The sequence below is a fragment of the Argentina silus genome (assembly GCF_951799395.1).
Source record: "Argentina silus genome assembly, chromosome: X".
Taxonomy (NCBI): Eukaryota; Metazoa; Chordata; class Actinopteri; order Argentiniformes; family Argentinidae; genus Argentina; species Argentina silus.
In genome coordinates this window covers 28283084-28306594 of record NC_139653.1, presented here as the reverse complement: position 1 = coordinate 28306594, position 23511 = coordinate 28283084, and the positions used below count along the sequence as shown (strand labels likewise).

At 45.7% G+C, this 23511-nt stretch overlaps 1 protein-coding gene across 1 annotated transcript; it reads left to right on the top strand.

Annotated features, from left to right (window-relative positions):
- Positions 1-19298: 19298 nt before the first annotated feature.
- Positions 19299-22397, top strand: clrn1 (clarin 1; the record flags this gene model as incomplete). The annotated part of the gene is made up of 3 exons (XM_083694840.1): positions 19299-19551; positions 20473-20652; positions 21346-22397. The coding sequence occupies 3 exons, from the start codon at positions 19299-19301 to the stop codon at positions 21609-21611; spliced, it is 699 nt and encodes a 232-aa protein (XP_083550966.1). The 3' UTR covers positions 21612-22397.
- Positions 22398-23511: the final 1114 nt, after the last annotated feature.

The window sequence follows — 23511 nt, the reverse complement described above, 5'->3', positions numbered from 1 at the left end:
CAGCTCAACCATTTCCAAATAGTTGATGCCAATTGTCTTACCCCTGTAAAATCGTTTCCGGTCGGGCCACCACAACCATATTTTTCTCCCGCTGTCTTCAGGATTTGGCTAAACTGGATGGTTAATCCACACAATATATCTTGCAAAGTTGCAAAGCTGGTTTATGTTTCGAATAATTTACAATTATGGTTTGTATTACATTTTCAGCTATTTTACAAGGTGTCCGTTTTCAGCACCACTCAGGGAGTCTGAGGGACTGCGACACTGCATGGCTAGTTAACTAGCTAGCTAACTTACTATCTACAGTGTTAGTTCAAGTTCAAGTTTATTTGTTACGTCTTTTAAATGTACCATATAGTAAGATTGATTTAATATTAAAATTAATATTCTATATTAATCTCAGTGAATATGTGTATCAATTCATTACAGACATGGCTTCAGGTGGTTACATGAGAATCACACAGCGGCTGGTGCCGTTCAAGATTAAGGAGGACGATTATTAGACATCCAATCACTGTTAGTATGCAAATGAGCCAAGAGCAGCCTGACTGTGGTGTCAGGTTTCCAGACAGAGCGGTTAAGACTTTGAGGAAGCAGCTAAAACTCCACTAAACTCGTCGTAGCGACCCGTGAGATAACTAATAATTAACAACAACTAAAACAAAAGTTAATATAACATCCATATATATTTGTGCAGTCAACTGGGGAATAGTCTGCTGTTTTTTCCCCAGTGGGAGTGTTTCTCAAGTCACACAAGCACAGACTAGACACTGTCCGCTGACTGAGGACTAGAGATGGGTCGTTCGCGAACGAATGGCTCTTTTTGAACGGCTCTCTTTGGTGAACGTAGGGAACCGATTCTTTTTGGTGAACGATCCATTTGGTTTGGCTCTTTTCCCCCCCGTTACATTATGTGACCAGACAGACAGTGGCGTTGTGAGCGCTGCGGTTGCTACACTAATGTTAAAATGCACAAGCACAACTCTTTAACAGGTTCAATGGTTGAGTGAACTAAGTAAAAAACAATAAAACTAGTGTTTTGTTACTCAGCTCGCCTCGTATGTGCCTACGTTTGAACCAGTCTCAACGCGTTAATTTGCTGATACACTCTATGGAAACTCAACGTCATACGACACTTCAGTCTTGAAACTGACAGCTGACAAGACATTATTTTCTCTCAAGTAAATCATATGCGATTATTCTGTAAAGAATAAAATAAAAAATCAAGTACCAAATAATAGCGTATTTCTTGTGTATTTTTGTTTTGTTTTGTCACTGTCTATTCTATATCGTTCTATGCCGGCTGGATTAGCTATATAAAATGTTATATAATAACGGTGTAGAATTTATTTATTTGTGTAATGCTATTGTTTTGTAAGCACACTTAAATTTGTCATGATCTGTCACTTACATGAGCTGTGCAATTAGGCTAGTATTACATATATTGCAGTAGGCTATAATAAGTGCTAAACAAATTCCTGTAAAGCCAAATAAAGTATTACGTTCAAGTCCATGTCCGATGAACAAATCAGAACTAAGGGCCATGAGTGTCGAATTACACATAGGATACCCCTTTGGCGAGATTTGTCCATGAGTATCGAATTACAGGTTACCCCTAGATTTGACCCAAATTAAGTCACCTTAATTTGCATATTCTCCGAGATGCACGTGAAGCAAAGACGCTAAGAAGAAGATAACATGAGTGACAATAGAAAACGAAGTATCATTTGGACCTTTTTCACCTGTAAAGATGCATCAACTGCAGTATGCAATATGTGCAAGGGGAGCATTTCCATTTTTATATCACATTAGTATCATAGTTGAAGGACGAAGTGATCTAGTCGTATTTAATTAAACTGTGGGTAATTAATAATTAATATAACACATTAATCAATAAACATAGGCCTATACATTACACTAAATAAAACCATAGAAATGTCACGGACACCGTGGCAGCACTGTCGTATGCGTCCGACACTCACAGTACGTAAGTGGAAAATCAAACTGCATTTTTTTTCGAAAAACCGGAACTATAAGTGAACGAAGAGCCAAATGAACGGCTCTTTTTAGTGAACGGAGCCAAAAGATCCGGCTCCTCGAAAAGACTCGGAATGCCCATCACTACTGAGGACAATGAGCTGTGTCTGCCAGACCCCTACGTGAAGCCCCACCCCAGCCTCTGGCTCTGCACAGTTTTGTTTCAGACTGCTAAGGGATATAATTACTGCGGTTTTCTCAAAACTTACTCACTTTGCACTCCAGCTTCCAGCAGCTTACAAAGAGAGAGTTAATGCTGCGAGATGCATCCTTTTTTCAGAGCGTTCAAAACAAGTGTTGCTCCTGCATGTACTAAAAGCAGTAGCAGTGATATTGCTGCTAGTACCAGTGCATCAGAAGCAGCAGCTAGCATAAATCCACCTGTACCATCAGCAAGCACTGCTTCTCCTGTTCCTCCTCCCTCAACATGTGCTGCCCCAAAACCCCTTGCTCAGCTACCTAGTGACTTAAATGTCAATGCACCATCCCAGCCAATACTGGGTAGCTACCCAAAGCGTGCATTTGGTGCTACATTAAGATCATTCAATCCTGCCTGGTACCGCACACGACCATGGCTGGAGTACTCTGTTGTGCGAGACGCATGCTTCTGTTTCCCCTGTCGCAAATATGGCAGCACTGCTAATGAGAGGGATGTTGTTTTCACCCTAACTGGTTTTAACAACTGGAAAGCAGCACTTGAACGAGACAAGGGGCTACATAGGCATGTGTCCAGCCACAACCATGTGCACTCTTCCACCACCTGGACTCAGCACAAAAGCAGAGAGGCTACAGGGGGGACTGTTGACTCCCTGTTGGTTGGTAAAACCCAACTTGAAAAAAATCATTATTATGTCAAGAGTGTGGGCAGTGCTGTTAAATTTCTCTGTGTGAATGAGTTGGGGCTCCGTGGGACTGCAGAAACTTTGAGACATGATGCAGCTGGTGATGATGTTGCTTCAGGTCTTTTTCTGAAACTCATGGAGTATACAATAGAGAAGGATGAGAAGCTAGCAAGCATTGTTAAGGGTATCCCAAAGAATGCAAAATACACATCTAAGGATATCCAAAACGAAATGATTCAAACACTGGCAGACATGGTGCTTGGAGAGGTCAGGAAAAAATATGAAAATGCTGATTCTGCAGGGTTTTGCCTCAAAAGTGATGGGACCAGGGACAGGTGCAATGTGGAAAATTTGTCTGTGATGATTCGATTTGTCAGCAATTCCATGCCAGAGGAGCATCTTATTGGGTTGCTTGATGCAGAGTACATCACGTCTGAGATACTGACACACCTTTCTGATGCTGGCTACAGTGCTGACAACATACTTAGCCAGTGTTATGATGGAGCTTCTGTGATGAGTGGGATAAGAGGTGGTGTACAAGCTCTGCTCCAAAATAAGCTTTCTAGGTATATCCCATACATCCACTGCTACAACCACCAGCTGCACTTAGTGGTTGTGCATGCCATCCAGAGTGAACCATGTGCAAAGAGATTTTTCGACCTCTCAAGTTCACTGTACAAGTTTTTTCAGCACCACTATGTGTCTGAGAAATATAATGCACCTAACCTTAAAAGGCTGCTTGAAATCCGATGGACAAGCCACTATGAGGTGACAAGGTGCATTGTTGACAATCAAGACCATATTCTCAGTATCCTATCTGAGATGACAGAGGATGATGGTGCTGCTGTTGACCTGTGCACCGAGGCATCAGGCCTGCTATGTCAAATTAAGAGGCATCACTTCTTTGAGACTGGAAAGTTTCTAGTGCGGGTGCTTGGTGTCTTGAAACCAGCAAATGCAATTCTACAGTCTCAGTCTGTGGATATGTGCAGTGCTTCTGAGGTTGTTGGTGCAGCACTGGAGTCCTTAAAAAGCATCCGTGAAGATGAGAATTGGGGAGAGTCATCTCAGTCAGCTGCTGGGGATGATTCACAGCCTCCAAAGAGAAGGAGGACAATGAGCAAACGCCTTGGTCAAAGTGTTGTGCTCTCAACTGTGGGCCATACAGACTCGGATGATCCTACCATTTCCCCCCCTCAGTCTCTGAAAAGATCTCTGCTCAACATCCTTGACAGGGCCATTTCAGAAATGGAGAATAGATTTTCTCAGAAGAACGTTGAGCTGATGAAAGCCATATCTAGTCTTGCACCCAAATCCAGCGCATTTCTAGATTCAACCCTGTTGCATCCTCTGGCTGTGCTGGCTGGCACTGTGGCAGATGATCTAAAAAATGAAATTCTTGTGGCAAAACAGATGTTGCTCAAGAAATGTCCAAATGAAACAGACCTATCCACTGTCTGTAAACACCTGCAGGAGTACAAGGAAGCCTTTCCCGAGTTACATAAATTGTATGTAACAGCCATGGTAATTGGTGTGTCTTCGGCATCGTGTGAGAGTTCCTTCTCCACATTGTCACGGGTCCTAACCCCCTATCGTCGCACCATGCTACACAAGCGAAAGAGAAATTTGGTGATCTTGGCCCATGAGAAGTCCATAACAAGTAACTTGGATATGGATGAATTTGTGAGAGTTTTTGCAAAGGGAAACAGGAGACTGGTGTTGTAGAGTAGAGTGGAGTTGTAGAGTGGAGTGGAGAGAAAAAAATTGTGAGATGGAGAGAAAGGAGGAGATTTTAGTTATTAAGTTGCTAATAAATAAATAAAAACCCAAAAAAAGAAGAAAAAAAGAAAAAAGTTATATGTGTTATATGTTTTGCTCTGTATCTGTTGTGTTGGACAAATTAGTTTGAGAACTTGTGATGCTTGTTTATTTTATTTTTTTCATAAGACAAATGAGACATTCAGTTTTGTAAATATTGATTATAGTGAAAAGTCTTTCCTTTAGGTTCAAATGTATTTGAGAATTAGACCATCCAGTTAAGATAAATGTTATGTTGTTGGTTGTTAAAATCTGGATGAAGGATATTTTATTTTACTTTTTATTTTTCAGTTTTCCCCCTGAGAGATTGCCACCTTATTGTGGTCAGGGGGTTTGTGTGCCTCAGTGACCCTAAGAGCTATACCAGCAGGAGCTTTAGTCTTCAGGTGGGACACCCAAGTTGGACAGGTCTTAGGGTAGAGGCCTGACAGAGTGCAATCCACTTCTCCAGGTTGAGGGCTGGACACACAGCTAACAGCCCATGCCGTGAAGAAAACACTGTTATAAAAAAAAAAGTGCTGGCACATGATGTGTACGCATAATGCCCCCTTCACATTTCTGACTGCCCCCTCATATGTGCATTCCTAGAACCGGCCCTGTAAGTAAGGCGATCAGGATGATGAGGGTTCAGTAATCTATACATACAGGACAGACTATCTTTTCAAATGCTGGTGATGGGCAGTGAATTACAATATAGTGGAGGGAAGGTGAGCGAATTTGTTCTGCTGTCCTATATAGGTTGTTATCATTAAGCATTGCAATAGGCTCTGTAAACGTTTGATTTGTCAGCTGGGGAGTTGCCCTCCAACTGATGGAAACACATTGAAAACGCAGTGGTTATTTTGTGGTTTATATCAAATAAAACCACTATTATCTGATGTAATGTGATCTAGGGCAGTCAGAACAGATTTCCCACATAGGCTATTGGTCTATAAAGTGGCATTGGTCTCTCTACACATAAATTCAACATGAAAAATGGCATGCCCCTAATTATGACACATTGGTTCATTCAATATTTTTGGGGGACATGCTGCATTGACATCGTGCCAAATTTAGCTGCATGTTAAGCAAACAAAATGCTTTTGGCATATAGTGGCTTTTGCAGTTGTTGGCTAGTTCCACATAGACGATAGCCTACACAGTAAATCCATGCACACTTTATTGGAAAGCTGACTACCGACTATCTACAATGACATTACCATATATAATTAATGACAAATGAGGCTGAATAAACTGGAAGTTTATGCAGTCAATCTGTCGGAAAATTCATAGTCGCCATACATTTGTATCAGGCCAATCTAACCTCATGACTTCCTTCTGTTAACGTAGCGTTCTGGTGCCAACACAACCGCATGACAACTTGTAATGCCAAATCACACACCTTAAGCCAGCTGATCCTAATTGGCCTCACTGTGAACTAGTTAGAACAAGGTAGCCTCCCGACTTGACTCAAATGTGCATATACTGATGGGCTGCAGGTGTCAGATCTCACATAGAAGAGGATGCGGCAAAGCACAAGGTCAGGTCAGAAAAAGCAACTACTTTCAATAAATATTTAATTATTCCACTGTTCTATCCATCTGTTAGGGCTACAAGCAAACATTTACCAACATGGTAGCATCTTATGTTACGCTATGCTGTTGGTCCCACAAACACTATAATACACACACAGGTTTTGTGATAGTTCCTGAATTCAGCTCCATTTATAATCTATATTTGTTTAACTCAATCAAAATGAAATCACCCGAGTACATTTTCACACTGGGTCGGATTTCCACAACGTGACAGATCATCATATACACTTGCCTCCCTTTCTCACATAGTTCCTGCTTGGAGCATGTTTTGGGGGGGATTTAAGTGATTTCAATTTAATGATCAAGTTGAACAGATGCTTATGGCTGCCGAATGTTTAAATACTGTAGTGATTCTCTACATTACATAAAGTTAGCTTGATACGAACGCATATTAGCTACATTACACCTAACATATATTATCATAAACACTTGTTGCCTCCCTTTCTCAAGTAGTCCGCGTAGCATGATAGAGAGGAGCATGTAGCATGATAGTGAGGTGCAGGGTTTGATCCCCGCCTGGAGCATGTTTTTGGGGGGGATTTAAGTGATTTCATTTTAATGATCATGTTGAACGGCGGTTATGTTTGCCTAATGTTTAATTGAATAAATACTGTAGTGATTCTCTACATTACAGAAAGCTAGCTTGATACAAACACCTATTGGCTACATTACACCTAATTTACGATCCATAAATACAAACGAATATTAGCTAAATTAAAACTGATTTACGATCCATAAATACAAATGCATATTAGCTCAATTGCACCTGAAAAATCTATTAAATACACATGCACTCAGATTATTGCGCAATATCAAACCCCAGAAATGAACCGGAAATAGACGCTATCGAAGTAGCTAGGCACAGCACTGCTTGGGCTTGACTGCTTTTTGTTCAGGTAGGGCTGTCCTGACTGCTTTGGGTTGGGACTGGGTTGTCTTGATGACTTTCTTCTCCGGTGGGGTTGTCCTGATCATTTTGGGCTCAGGCGGGTTGCCGTTGCGCTGCACCCTCGGAACCTACCAAGCAGGTCCATGCGTCGCTGGCAAGCAATTTATACCTCTTTGAATGCACATTTCTACATTACTACACACTCGTAGTTACAGTCCAGTCCTCTCTTGTCCTACCCCTCTACAGTCAGTGTATCGCTTCTTATAGTGCCACTAGTTTATGTAATTATATTCTTATGTATTATCAACAATATTAATTTAAGTGAAACAACTCTGCATATCCCTGAACGATAATTTTATCATGTCAGCTTCATGTATTTACATTTTTGGTAACTAATTTTCATGTACTTAACTGCCAACGATAATGTTGCTGTTCAACTTGTTTATTTCATGTTCACTCTCTTCATCCTGCTTTCACATCTTGAAATGTTCCAAGATATGAATTGTCATCTCACCTGTAGCCTATGCTACAACAACATAGCATTGTTACAATGTACAAAGCTAAAATGCCTGTTTTCCTTAGCCTAAACTGTGAATAATAGAAAATAAACACAAACACTAATAACTACACATAGTACTGACACTCACCACATGGTGGTATGTCTGGGTGTGGGATCTGAATACGCAGCGACAGGGGGGGGGGTCTGTAATGTCATGTGTATATTGATATGTATGTATTGAAAAATAAAACATTTTTCCACTGAGTCTGCGATTGCAAGTTTGAAGTTTGAAGTTTTTTCAAATCAGCCCTCACAGATAGGTTTTTACATTTTGCTGCATATTTATCCAATCATTACTTTTCATCTATCAGACCATCCCACCTTTCTTCATCTTGTAATAAAAAGAGTGAATCTGGATTGTTTTGTTGTTATTTTGTTATCGTCATATACACCTCATCATTGCCTCCTTTCTCACGTAGTCCGAGTAGCATGATAGAGATGTGAGGCGCAGGGTTCGATTCTGCCACTCAATAGATACATTATATGCACACCCTACCCTACTGTGCAGTGCACAAAATACATCCCACACACACCCTAAAGTAATCTCTAATCTGCATTTTCAATGCTATATGAAAGAACAGCCCCTCCAACGGATAATCAATTTGATTATTTCAGCATTTAGCTGAGCATAGATAAAATGCATGTTATGCTAAATATTCGTCATATGAAAAATAAAAAGGAGATAACTGATGGGTCAGGGTGTTCTATTCATATAAGACAATAAAGTACAAGAAATCACAGATAAAAAAAAAGAAGGAAGGAAGACATGGATAATTGCATGTGTCCCTTACCTGTATCGTAGGCTTCCACACATTTACAGCCATGAATGTGTGATGATGAATATTATCAATAGGAACAATCTAAATATTTTTTTTAAAGTTGTAGCCTACATATAAAATTGTGCAACTCCACCAAGCTGATGAAGAAGAAATATGAGGGGACGTTCCAGAGGGTAAAAAGTGCCATCAAGGCAACTGCATTAAGCAAGATCGCTCTCACAACTGCTGCCTGGACAAGTATTGCCACTGAGGCGTACTTGGGCATCACCTGTCACTTCATGTCAACTACAGCCTCACTATCATGCCACTTTAAGAGCGACACACCGCACAAACATTGCAGCTTGGATTAAAGAGGCAACTGAAAGTTTGGTATATCCCCATAGCTGTGGTACATTGTGTGGCGCCCGGCCCGTGCCTAAGCCCATGCGCGAGTGTGGGACGGTGGTAAATGGAGTATATATCTCGCTTCGCTTTGTCTCTGCTGTTTCTGCTGTCCCTCTCTTGCCCCGTGTTGTCTTTGGCAGGACCATGTAAGGAGTTGCTACGGCGAACCAAGGAGCAGTTGATGAGAGAGAGAATAAGCCAAGTCACCATTGTCCAGTGTATGACCCCTGACCATAGGAGAGCCCGCTACGTTGCCAACCTTCGCCTGTCTGACTACCCCGCTGCCGCCCCGACCTGGAACGTAAGAGGACCACCCACCGTGTACCGAACCCCCCTGCTATCTTCACGACACGACGCCTTCTCACCCCCACCCTCTCTCTATCATTTCCCTCTCCCCGCTAACCGAATAAATATCTTTGATTATAATTCTGGTGTGGACCTCTCTGCTTACACTGTGTTTGGGTCCGTGACGCGCCCGCACACCCCGGCGGTCGTCACATTTGGTGGAGAATGCGGGCATAGCGACCCGGGACCCAAACGCAGTGAACCGCAGAGACACCAGGGGGCCAAGCACCGGGAAACCAGTCCAGACCCCGCCATGGCCACTGGTACGGATTTCCAGGCGCTGATAGCGCAGCTCGTGGACCTCAATGTCAAGCAGCAAGCCCGCCATGAGGAGCTCGTCGCCGGCCTGCTGGCCAAGGGCCAGCACAAATCCGCCACTCCGGCCCAATTCCTGGTCAAACAAACGGGGGACGACGACGTGGAGGCGTACCTCCAGATGTTCGAGAGGACAGCACAGAGGGAAGGCTGGGCCCCCGATCAATGGACAGGCCTGGTGGCTCCATTTCTGTCAGGCATGGCCCAAAGTTGCTATCAGGACCTCTGCGCGGACGGGCTTGTGCCATACCCAACCTTGAAGACGGAGATCGTCAAGCGGCTCGGCCACACCCTTTTGACCCGGGCCCAACAGCTCCACGAGTGGACCTTCGACCCGGCCGCTTTCCCCCGGGCCCAGATGCACGAACTGACTCGGGTGGCCAACAAGTGGTTGGTATCTGACCCCCCTTCCCTGGGGCCGGTGGAGAGGGTGGTCATGGACCGATACATGAGGGCACTGCCCCACGAGGCCCGGAGGTATGCGTGCCAGAACAACCCCCAGAGCGCCGAGCAGCTGGTATCCCTGGTGGAAGGCTACCAGGCCGCCCAGGGCGTGATGAGGGTGGCCCGGACCCCGAAAAGAATCCCGCCCCTGTTACCGACGAGTCGCCCGGAGGCGACGGCCGACCGGAGACGCTGTTTCTCCTGTGGTGAGGTGGGTCATCTGTCCTGGGCCTGCCCCCACGCCCAGGAGGCGTCCATGCCCTCGGCGAGCGACCCCGGACGTCCCTGCGGGCTCCTGACGACCTGTTGGGCTCAGCCGACGGGAACACCCCCGATCACCCCGGTGCGCATCAATGGGCAGGACGCCACGGCGCTCCTGGACTCGGGTAGCGCGGTGACGCTCGCCAGGCCCCCGTACACCCAACGGCCCTACCTACCCGAAACCCTCGCCGTAACCTGCATCCATGGGGAGACCAGGCATTACCCCACTGCCCACGTCCGGCTCCAAACCACCCGGGGCGTCTTCCAGGGGACGGTTGGAGTCGTCCCGGAGCTGCCCGTGGAGGTGCTGATCGGGAGGGACACTCCCCTATTCCAGGAACTGTGGAGCCACATGACCCGAGAAGACCCGGCCCGGGGGGCCCACCGAGGGAAGAGAACCCCACGACCGCCCAAACTGTGCGCCGTGAACGAGGAGGGAGCGGGAGACTCCACGGACCCCATCTCCGAGGGCGCCGGCAGCGCCGCCGCAGAACGGGCCTTCGCGGAGACCCAAGCCGTCGTCATGGACAGCGACTCACCCTCCCATGACGATGGCGCCGACTTAATGGGGATGTTCCTGGAGGATTCCGACGCCGCCCCACTGCCTGCCCGCCTGAAGGGGAGGTTCGGGACAGCTCAGATGGAGGACCGCAACCTAGCCAGCGTGCTGCAGCAGGTGAGCGTGGTTGATGGGCAGCGGATGGACGGGGTAAGGGACTTGCCAAACCCACATTTTGCCATTAAGAACAGTCTAATGTATCGGATGAACATGACTAACGGGGCCAGACAGGAACAGCTAGTGGTGCCCAAAGCCTATATTCCCTCAGTTCTCCAGATGGCCCACACCCACCTCCTGGGAGCGCACCTGGGGGTAGCGAAAACCCTGGATCGGATTCAGGCACGGTTCTACTGGCCCGGAGTGAAGAAAGCGGTGGAGACTCACTGTCGGCAGTGCCCCGAGTGCCAAATGGTGGCGCCCCGTCCCCATGTACGAAGCCCCTTAATCCCCCTCCCTATTATCTCTGTTCCTTTCAGCCGCATTGCGATGGACCTGGTCGGGCCCCTCCCCAAGAGCAGCAGTGGGTACCAGTACATCTTGGTGATAGTGGACTACGCAACCCGGTACCCCGAGGCCATTCCCCTCCGCACCATGGCCACCAAGGGTATCGCCAAGGAGCTGGTGGTAATGTTCACGCGGGTCGGCATCCCCGACGAGATCTTAACTGACCAGGGCACCCCATTTATGTCCAAGATTATGAAGGATGTGTGTCGACTCCTGCGCATTACGCAAATTCGCACGTCAGTATACCACCCCCAAACAGACGGCTTAGTGGAAAGGTTTAATCAGACACTAAAACAGATGTTAAAAAAGGTGATGGAGTTGGATGGGAGGAATTGGGACCAGCTCCTCCCATTCCTGATGTTTTCCATACGGGAGGTGCCCCAGGCTTCCACGGGGTTCTCACCCTTCGAGCTGCTGTACGGGAGACGGCCCCGAGGAATGCTAGACCTGGCTAAGGAGGCCTGGGAGCGCCAGCCATCCCCCCACCGCACGATGGTCGAGCACGTGGAGGAGCTCCGGGAACGGATGGCCACCCTGTGTCCCCTGGTGAGGGAACACATGGAGGCGGCCCAGACCGCACAGGCCCGAACCTACAACAGGGGGACGCAGCCGAGGGAGTTTGTGACGGGAGACAAGGTCCTTGTCCTGGTACCTACCTCCGAGTGCAAGTTCCTGGCAAAGTGGAATGGGCCATACGAGGTGATGGAGAAGGTAGGACCAGTCAACTACCGGGTAAGACAGCCGGGAAGGCGGCAGCCCACCAAGATTTATCATGTGAATTTATTAAAGAAATGGGTGGCCCCCGCCGCCATGCTGTCTGTGTCAAACCCCCTCTCCACACAGAAACCCAAGTCGGAGGACGTGCCATTCGGGGAGCAGCTGACCGAACGACAACGACACGACCTGACCGAGGTGGTCGCCAGGCACCGCGACGTCTTCTCCTCCACCGCCGGGCGCACCACCCTGATCACCCACCCCATCATAACCACCCCAGGGAAAACGGTAAAACTCAGGCCCTACCGTATCCCCGAGGCCCGAAGGACGGCCATAAACCAGGAGGTGCAGGCGATGCTGGAGGCTGGCATCATAGAGCGGTCGCGGAGCGCCTGGAGCAGCCCCATCGTGCTGGTGCCCAAGCCCGACGGGAGCATTCGCTTCTGTAATGACTTTCGCCAGCTCAACGCGATCTCGCAATTTGATGCCTACCCAATGCCACGGGTCGACGAGCTGATCGAGAGGCTGGGCAGGGCCCGGTACATCACCACCCTGGACCTCACTAAAGGGTATTGGCAGGTGCCCCTCGCACCTGAGGCCAGAGAGAAAACTGCGTTCTCCACCCCGGACGGACTATTTCAGTTCGTACAGCTACCGTTCGGGCTTCACGGGGCGCCGGCCACGTTCCAGAGGCTTATGGATCACGTGCTCCGTCCCCACCGCGAATATGCGGCCGCCTACATTGACGACATCATCATCCACGGAGAGGAGTGGGGGGCCCACCTGAAACAGATGGAGGCTGTGCTGCAAGCCCTACGAGAGGCGGGGCTCACCGCAAACCCAGCCAAGTGTCGGCTCGGCCTCCAAGAAGCAAACTACCTGGGGTTCACGATCGGGAGAGGGTGTGTCAAGCCCCAGGTAGGGAAAGTCGAGGCGATCCGCGGGTGGCCCCGCCCCCAGACAAAGAAACAGGTACGGGTTTTCGTAGGGCTTGCCAGCTATTATCGGCGCTTTGTTCCCCACTTCTCTTCCCTGGCAGGACCCCTCACCGACCTCACCCGCGCGCGCATGCCAGATCGGGTCGAATGGACGCCGGAGGCGGAACAGGCGTTCGCCGGGCTGAAGGAGGCCCTCTGCACGGACCCAGTGTTGGTGACCCCGGACTTCCAACAGCCGCTAGTGGTACAGACGGACGCATCGGAGACCGGGGTGGGTGCCGTCCTTTCCCAGCTAAGAGAAGGCGAGGAACATCCCATCATGTATATCAGCCGTAAATTGTTCCCAAGAGAGAAAAATTACTCAACGATAGAGAAAGAATGCCTGGCCATTAAATGGGCACTGGATTCCCTCCGGTATTACCTACTGGGGCGGCAGTTCACCCTGGTCACCGATCACGCACCACTGGTATGGATGGCGAGGAACAAAGACAGCAACGCCCGGGTCACCCGCTGGTTCCTCTCCCTTCAGCCCTACTTCTTCGACGTGGTCCACCAAGCCGGGGCCGCGCATGGGAACGCCGACGCTCTCTCACGGCGGGACGCACTAGGAGGCTGGGCCGCCCCTCCCGCGAGGTCGGAGCTCAGGAGGGGGATATGTGGCGCCCGGCCCGTGCCTAAGCCCATGCGCGAGTGTGGGACGGTGGTAAATGGAGTATATATCTCGCCTCGCTTTGTCTCTGCTGTTTCTGCTGTCCCTCTCTTGCCCCGTGTTGTCTTTGACAGGACCATGTAAGGAGTTGCTACGGCGAACCAAGGAGCAGTTGATGAGAGAGAGAATAAGCCAAGTCACCATTGTCCAGTGTATGACCCCTGACCATAGGAGAGCCCGCTACGTTGCCAACCTTCGCCTGTCTGACTACCCCGCTGCCGCCCCGACCTGGAACGTAAGAGGACCACCCACCGTGTACCGAACCCCCCTGCTATCTTCACGACACGACGCCTTCTCACCCCCACCCTCTCTCTATCATTTCCCTCTCCCCGCTAACCGAATAAATATCTTTGATTATAATTCTGGTGTGGACCTCTCTGCTTACACTGTGTTTGGGTCCGTGACGCGCCCGCACACCCCGGCGGTCGTCACAATTGGTATGTGGTACACAGTGGTGCAAATGTTGTGGCAGCTGTGAAGCTGTTGGAAGAGAAGCATGAGTTGTCTTCAATCCGCTTTGTGTTAGGCCACACTTTGCAGTTAGTAGTCAATCATGCACTGAAGAAGCCTCACACCAGCAGAATGGTCGGGGCTCCAAGGTGCCTGGTTGAACATTTAAAAAAAAGTGAGCTGGCTTGCAACAAGCTGAAGACAAAGCAGCAACAAATGGATGCATTTGCATCCAGATGTAAGCACAAGATGGAACAGCATCTAAGACATGGTCAGCTGTCTACTGGAACAGAGGTGGCCTGTGACAGCAGCTCTGTCAGATCCAGCGGTGACACAGTGAGGGAAACGCCACCTGGACCTCAAAAGCAAGCAGTGGAGCCTGCTTGAAGAACTGGAGCAAGCTTTGAAGCCCTTTGAATGTGCCACTGCCTACCCGAGTGGGGAGATGAATGTGACAGTGTCCAGTGCTCTACCCCCACTGGTTAAAGGGCTTCTGAGGTCTGTATGCATTCCAGGCTGATGCTGCAGAGCAAACCTCTACCAGATGGAAGAAGATTTCTTTCTGCAAACCCACAAGTAATTTCAGCTACCCTAGACCTACCCTTCTCAGCAGCTGGGAACATAGCATCAAAGAAGAGAGCCAGCCTGACGGCTGAGCATGTGGATATGCTTCCGTTCGTCCACTGCAATATTGAGGACAAGTAGACTTGGAGTATTGGGGGCATGGGAACTAAATATTTTTTGCACTTTAATTGAATTCATTCATTATTTATTGTTTTATTACTATTGTTTCTGAGAGAGATTCTGACCTGTTGTTTTTTTCAATATGTCTTTGTGGGCATTGAGGAGAGGAGAGATAGAAATTCTGCAGCTTCATTGCCCAACCACCCAGTCTATACAGTTGTCAGCTATATACACTCAACGGCCACTTTATTAGGTACACCTTGCTAGTGCCAGGTTGGACCCCCTTTTGCCTTCAGAACTGCCTTAATTCTTTGTGGCATAGATTCAACAAGGTGTGGGAAACATTCCTCAGAGATTTTGGCCCATATTGACATGGTAGCATCACGCAGTTGCTGCAGATTTGTCGGCTGCACATCCATGATGCGAATCTCCCGTTCCACCACATCCCAAAGGTGCTCTATTGGATTGAGATCTGGTGACTGTGGAGGCCATTGGAGTACAGTGAACTCATTGTCATGTTCAAGAAACCAGTTTGACATGATGTGAGCTTTGTGACATGGCGCGTTATCCTGCTGGAAGTAGCCATCAGAAGATGGGTACACTGTGGACATGGTCAGCAACAATACTCAGGTAGGCTGTGGAGTTTAAACGATGCTCAATTGGTACTAAGGGGCCGAAAGTGTGCCAAGAAAATATCCCCCACATCATTACACCACCACCACCAGCCTGAACCGTTGATACAAGGCAGGATGGATCCATGCTTTCATGTTGTTTACGACAAATTCTGACGCTACCATCTGAATGTCGCAACAGAAATCGAAACTCATCAGACCAGGCAACGTTTTTCCAATCTTCGATTATCCAATTTTGGTGAGCCTGTGCGTATTGTAGCCTCAGTTTCCTGTTCTTAGCTGACAGGAGTGGCACCCGGTGTGGTCTTCTGCTGCTGTAGCCCATCTGCTTCAAGGTTTGACTTGTTGTGTGTTCAGAGATGGTCTTCTGCATACCTTGGTTGTAACGAGTGGTTATTTGAGTTACTGTTGCCTTTCTATCATCTCGAACCAGTCTGGCCATTCTCCTCTGACCTCTGGCATCAACAAGGAATTTTTGCCCAGAGAACTGCCGCTCACTGGATATTTTCTCTTTTTCTGACCATTCTCTGTATACCCTAGAGATGGTTGTGCGTGAAAATACTTGATGGATAATTGTATTATTATGTGACTACACTTATTTTAAGCTTTACGCTACATTATATTCACTATTCACAATATTCCCCTGTGTGCCTGGATCCTGGACTTCCTGACGGCCAGGCCACAGGTGGTCAGGGTGGGTAGACACACCTCCAGCATACTCATCCTGAGCACAGGGTCCCCCCAGGGCTGCGTCCTTAGCCCCCTCCTATACTCCCTGTCGTCCAGCGACAACTCCATCATCAAGTTTGCGGACGACACAGTTGTGGTGGGGCTGATCTCAGATAACAATGAGGAAGCCTATCAGGACGAGGTGGCAGACCTGTCACTCTGGTGTCAGGAGAATAGCCTCATCCTGAATGTCTCCAAGGCAAAGGAGTTGATTGTGGACTTAAGGAGAGCACAACATCCAAGGTCCTACACGCCGCTGGACATCGGTGGGACTGCTGTGGACAGGGTGAGCAGTTTTAAATACCTGGGAGTCCACATCACAGAAGACCTGACCTGGACTACCCACATCAGCACACTGGTGGGAAAGGCAAGGCAACGCCTGTTCCATCTCAGGCAGTTGAGGAAATTCAAAGTCTCCCGGAGGATCCTTCAGTCCTTCTACTCTGGAGCTGTGGAGAGCATCCTGGCTGGCAACATCACCGTCTGGTACGGTAACATCACGGCCCAGGACAGGCGAGCTCTGCAAAGGGTGGTACGCCTAGCAGAAAAGACCATGGGAGCTCCAACCCCCCCTCTCCATGTCCTGTACACCAGGAGGTGTAGGACCAGAGCCTACAGGATAATGAAGGACCCTCACCACCCGAAAAACGGACTGTTCCAGCTGCTGCGGTCAGGCAAACGCCTTCGCTGTCATGCAGCAAGAACAGAGAGACTAAGACTGAGTTTCTTCCCCCATGCCATCAGGATCATCAACGATGACCCCACCAGTGCCCCCCTCAAGTCACTCACACACTCACAGACATCATAACACATATGCACACACATAATTATCCATGGCAGACTCATCTTCCACTGTAATTATCTGTACTGTCAACCTGTCATTGCCATTGTATATAGCCATTCCATTGCGTACATTGCTTCACCGCTGTTTATAATGCTTATACTGTTCATACTGTTTATATTTTTTATTACTTCTATTTTATATTCTATTTTATTTTATTCTATTTTAAAACGTGTTGTAGCGAACGGCGGGGCAGAGCAGCTTGCCTTAAGCGGGTATCGAACTCGCAACCTTCCGCTTACAAACCGGCCGCGCTAGCCACAACACCAAGAGAGTTAACTCACTTGGCGGAGCTGCTAACGGGCCTTACACAGGGTCGTTACAGTATTGTTGCACTACTCTGTGGCACTGTCACTTTTGCATTTCACTGTATACTTGTATGCACGTGACGAATAAAGAATCTTGAATCTAACTAATGCGACTTGCCTCTGACTTTCCTAGTGAAAACCAATGGTTCCATCGATTTCAACATGTGACACATGTTAGCCAATAAAAAAGGTTTACCCCCCTCAATGGCGCCACTCTTCCAATATACTACTCTGCAAGCAACTATTCTACGGGCATGTGGGGGAGGGTTCTTGGAATGTAACATCCAATGAAATTGCGACCACATTCTCCCATTGCTCTGTCCAGTTCAATTAAAGACAGAGCGGCTAATCTAAAATTCTCCAGATCTCCAAAAGAGGCGTGAGAACAACTTGATTTGGAGAGTAGCTTCAAAGTAACTCACCAAAAATGTAATAGCATCCAACTGCAAACAGAAATGCTGCATAAATCCACAAAAGTGAAACTGTAGGTTGCTAACAAATTGGTCAACATTACAGCTAGCTAAAGAAACATTGAATTTAAGAACAGAAGGCTCACGAGACGAACTGCCAATCAAACATATGAGCGTCACGCCCAGTCAATCCTGTAGTCTGCTGGGTTGAGAAATGGTGATAGGCAAAAAAGCTACTTCTTGCTTCATTTTGAGCATTTTAATTCTAAACAATTAAAGTATGTAACCTAACATTTACCCAGAAATTATTTCATATGGAAATCAAAATCACTTTAGTGGGCCTCTAAATAGGCCTAGATGAAAGTGTGAAGAAATGAAGATATAAATGAAGAAATAATTAAATACATACAGATTAGTGGACACAAATTAACAAAATAAATAAAATGCGTTTATTTCTGTATTTACGTACACATTTTCATATTTGTTTTACCCATGTATTTATTTATGTGTACAATTATGTATGTATTCATTTATTTATCAATATGGCATGTTTATTCCTCCATAATCAAATGCCCTGCCGATGCAATGGGAAAACGATGTTCAGTGCCTTAATAGTATGTTCGTTTGGTTCTCGGGAACTCGTAGCTCGCATTTGGTGAAGTCATAACACGGACATGTAATGTATTTGAGTGCTTTTTAAATCGGGACTACTCTTCAACCAATGAGATTACGTTTGCAATCCATAATGAACGTTTACAAACTATAGGCTACACATACATGTGTGATTGCTAACAATTAATTAGGCTATGTGGAAATTGTACAGGAAGATGAAAACAGTTTACATTTGTATAATTTACTGTCTAAATCAGCTTCTGTTTTTTGACGAGAAGGTGAAAGGTTATTGTGGTTATACGTCACAACTCGTAAACTCGGGTATCATGACACTGGTCTGAGTTTCCCACTTGTAACTCCGATTTGAAGGGTCTTTCCAGCGGTTATTTCCCATTTGAGAACTCTTATCTCTGAGTTCTCCTATAGCTGCCGAATGCAACATTGGTGAAATCCCCACCGTGTGTCACGTGATCAATTAAACTTCCATAAATCAATCGTATAGCACAATTAACTCGACATTTATTGAAGAACAGAATTGGTCCACTCTAGTCTAGTGACTGTTAAATGCAGCAAATCGGCGTCGTGTACCCAATCAGACATCAGTCCACCGATGCGGAGAGGCATAGCCTATTGCTGTTCTCAAAGAGCGGTCTCGGAAATGTAAAACCTTGGTTACTTGGAGACGACGAGAGGCGTAAACTCGTAATGAAACTTAATACTAACCGGAATTTTAGAACCTCAACACAGGGTAGGCCTACACATTTACTTCGATTGCATTGTAGCCTAGTAATAGCCTTGTAATAGGCATATGCCTAGTCTACTGTAGGTTATCTATTAGATTTGCCTTAAACTAAATTATAGGCGATTTATTGGCAACCAAGGAGAGATTAACGAACTGATCAAGATGACTTAAAACAGACGCATCATTTGTCAAGAAATGTGAATTTATTTGATATTCACCATGCCAAGTCGACAAAAGAAAATTATATTTTCAGTGACCGGGGTATTGAGTTTCGCCTGCGTTCTCATTGTCGCAGCAGCGATGGGCACGCCGTTTTGGGTCAACGGGACTGTTCTGTGCAAAACTGGGGCTCAACTTGTAAATGCCACAGGACAAGAACTGGACAAATTTGTCGGAAAGATTCACTATGGTCTATTTCACGGACAGAGAGTGAAGCAATGTGGACTCGGTGGAAGACCCTTCAGGTTTTCATGTGAGTAATCTACGAGGCTATAACCTAGGTCTAGCTTCTCGTGAGAACTTCTGAAAACTGTGTATTTAAAGATGATGTTACTGTTTGGTTGAAACATATTGTTATCTCGCTTGCACATTAATTATTTAAAGTAAATAATAATGAGACAAGCGGGCACATAACCCATTAATAAGCAAAAAGTCTTAAAGAAAACAGACAGTGCTTGGCTACCACCTTTATCATAACTAGATTTAGGTTTTACATAGAAGCTGGGAGGTGGATTTGTCAGCGGTTTTATAACGGTTAGCAAAGGCTGTGGAAATGCGACGCTCTTGTATCCCCAAACGAATCTTGAGTGGTTTTGACATTTGTTCGCGCTGTCTCATTTGATGAGAATTGTAAATAGACCCCGAGTAGTCGGTATTATTGGTGAAGGAAACGTATTGTCTCGCGTAAATCCAAATATAATCCAGTGAGATAGCCCGTACTGAACCTGTTGTGAGACTGTGCCTTTTAATTCAGCTAAATTAAATAGGCCTACATGCAACAATAGAATGAAACCGGTTATCAAACCAAAGGACCCAGAGGTTTGTTAATTGACCGTTCAAGGGAGGAGAGGTTGAGGCAACTGCACGTTTTGTGGTAAAAATTAAAATGTAGGCCTACATAGGCACAATGGAGTGCATATTTATTGGACCACGTGCAATTCCTCACTAATGAGGTTTGGAACACACAAAACATTTGTTTCGGCTTGACTGGTAGACTAAACAACCATGAGGGCTTTAGTTGAGATGAACAAAAGCAGTTTGTTCCCTGTCAGGCTCATCTACATTGGGTGGCATGCCACATGTAATACATAAACTGCAGAGCTTTGCCTTTTTTGTGAAACTAATTAGCATGAATAGTCATTGTATAAATGTTATTTCCCTTACCTCTATATAGTTTTTCCAGACCTGGTGGATGTCATCCCAGCAAGTCTTCACGTCACCATAATCTTCTTCTGTGGAGTGCTAATCTTCTTCTCCTCTGTGGCCACTGGGTTCTTCATGTACAATGCTTTTGGCAGTCCCTATGAGACCCTGCACGGGCCATTAGGCTTGTACCTCTGGAACTTCATCTGCTGTGAGCATATAATAACACATCTCCACACCAACAGCATCAACACATTCTTTTTTCATGCCTCATTGGAGTCAAATAAATGATAGTAACACAGTGGACCATATGACATGACATGACTTCAAATCATACTGCAACGGAAATGAGAAAGTTACTAGACAGGTATTAGTGCATGGTTGAGATGCCCTTTCCAAATGCCTGTGTCAACTTTAAAACCAGTATCAGGTACCTTTTAATGAAGAGACATTGGGTAGTAATGGACTATTTGACAGTCTATCCTAACATTTGCTCCAATTAAGAAACACAATACCAGAGTTAAAATATGTCATTCTCAGTTATCTGGAACAAGACCTACTTTTAGGGTAGAAGAGGGCAGAGGTGACAGTCATAGGGGCCTATTCAATAAAAACTGGCTGCCAAGTTTCAAGGGCAAGACTAATTTAACATATGTTTTATACTGTGTATGATGACCAATGTTTGGATTCATTTAAATAATGTAACTATGTTCATTGTCAAAAGGAAGGATGCACGTTTTCTCACAGCGCAAGACCATAGTTATTTTTTATAATTTAAATGAGAAAATGTTTACTATTGAGGTAATATGGAAAGGGTAGCAATCTGCCACATGAACCTGTTTTAACCATAATTCGGATGCCCTTGACTGCATGTTGCAATCGTCAATTTTGTCTGTCTGAGCAGGTTTCTGCAGCTGCCTAGTGATGATCCTGTTTTCATCAGAGGTGAAGCTGCACAGACTGTCAGACAGGATTGCCAACTTCAACGAGGGCACCTTTGTGTACAAGACATATACAGAGCAGTTTGACCACTCCTTCTGGATCATCTTCCTCACCTTTCTCATTCATGGCCTCAATATCCTACTGATACGTGTGGCCGGAATCCAGTTCCCCTTCCAGGAGGCCAAAGAGTCGGATGTGAACACTGGGGCTGCAGATCTCATGTACTGACCAAGCCTTTGTGTGTCCTCCCCCCTATAGTGACACTGAGCCTTAGCTATTACCATGCCTCAATGGGAGTCTTGGGGCATGATTCCTCCTGTCCTTGTGCTGTTGAAAGGACCATGTAAATCTGACCCTCTTAAGCTGCTCCTTTTCCTTTCCAATGACAAGCTGTCTGCCTCTCAGACAAAAACCAGAGATGCATATCTAGCGGCCTGTGTGAAGAAAACTGTCTTGAATCTTTGAGGGGGTGGGTTCTTGTTTCTGCATCATGTTGTTAATTGTGGTGTCATGTAAGATGGTGATCAAATTAAAGGCCAGGATTTCACTCAGTTGTTGAAAAGTGGAGACTTGATTGCAACTTGTTCCACTCCTTTCATCATCTTTTTGTACATTGTACATTCTTTACCTTACCAGCTCTGTCAATGGGTAAAGAATGCTTAAAACGTTTGATGATTGACCAGAATATAGGTACTGTGAGTCCTACAGCCTCTCAATAGCCTTTGAAATGTTTTGATTTAACAAGAATATTATGTAAACATATATTAGCTTTGCACTGAGTAAAGTACCTTTATTGTAGAGGTTGTTTCTGATTAGTTAATAGAATGTCTAGAGATCATACAAATTATGTTGAGTTTATAGTAATGTGTTCTACATATTTTGATGTGCCAATATTAATGATTTAAAGATCATGCCCACTAAAAGTGTATTTATATAATTTATAGAGCTAAAATAGAGTTTATATCAAGTTTCTGGTGTAAGTGAAATACATTTGTATATATTATTGTATGCATTCCTGCCTTCCTGGTATTTCTGTCATTGCACAATAAAATGCAGATTGAAAACAAAGTTATCAGAATTATTGTCATGACTTATATTTTTACATGCTGAATCCTCTAAGCCAAAGAAAAATGCCTTGTTTATTTTTGTGTACCTCACCAGATGTCTTTGGTGAGCAGCATTCCATTGTCTAGAGAATTGGTAGTTTACTGACACAGCTGATTCTTTAATGGAGATTGGGGCACATCCCATTTGAAATAGGTGTATCGGGTCAATGGTTGTCAGTGGTATGTACACACAAGGTGGACCATGTCTGCAGATTTACTTACCAATGTTTCTATTTATGATTTGACTTGCTTTTTACAAAAGTTATATCTCAGTTATTGTCTCAGTCATCGGCCAGCTCTTACAGGCTTTGTTTTATTCCACAAGATGGCAGTATGGACATGCAGCTTGAGACAAGACAAATCCAAGTAGAACGTAAGCTAAAAATATAATCGCAACTTAATTTTATGTATTAAAACTGACTGAAGTGTTCTGAATGAAAATATGATATTTGTACAAGTCAGAAAGACACACCTAAAAACCATCTAGATCGATCAACAACAGGGGAGATATATCTAAAAATGATTGTGTGAAAATACTGAACCATCCCTAACCCTAACCCTAAACTTAACCATAAACCGTACCCTGGCCTTAACCCTAAACCTAATCCTAACCTTAACCCTTACCCCTTACCCCTAATCCTAGCCTTAACCCTAATCCTAACCTTAACCCTATAATACAATACAGTACAATACTGTTGCCTTGGATGTCCATCAAACATTATTGGCATACAGAAGCACATTCAAAGAGGAAGCCACTCCCATACAAGAGTGCACTAGTAAACTGTACTACTACAATAAAGGGGGCTGTAGTTACGTCTTCATGAATATGTAACTGCAAAGATGGCTATAAAGGCCGCCTAGTAAAGGCTGGCCTCCTGACATAAAAGTTTGACTTCTACAAAAGCTGCCCAGGTTTGTACAAACAAATCAGGCATTTCTCAGCTGATATACAGTGCAGTTCAAGGTAAGCTTTCATATATGCTGTAGTAGGATCCATTTGTCTGGATTCATTTATGAATGCA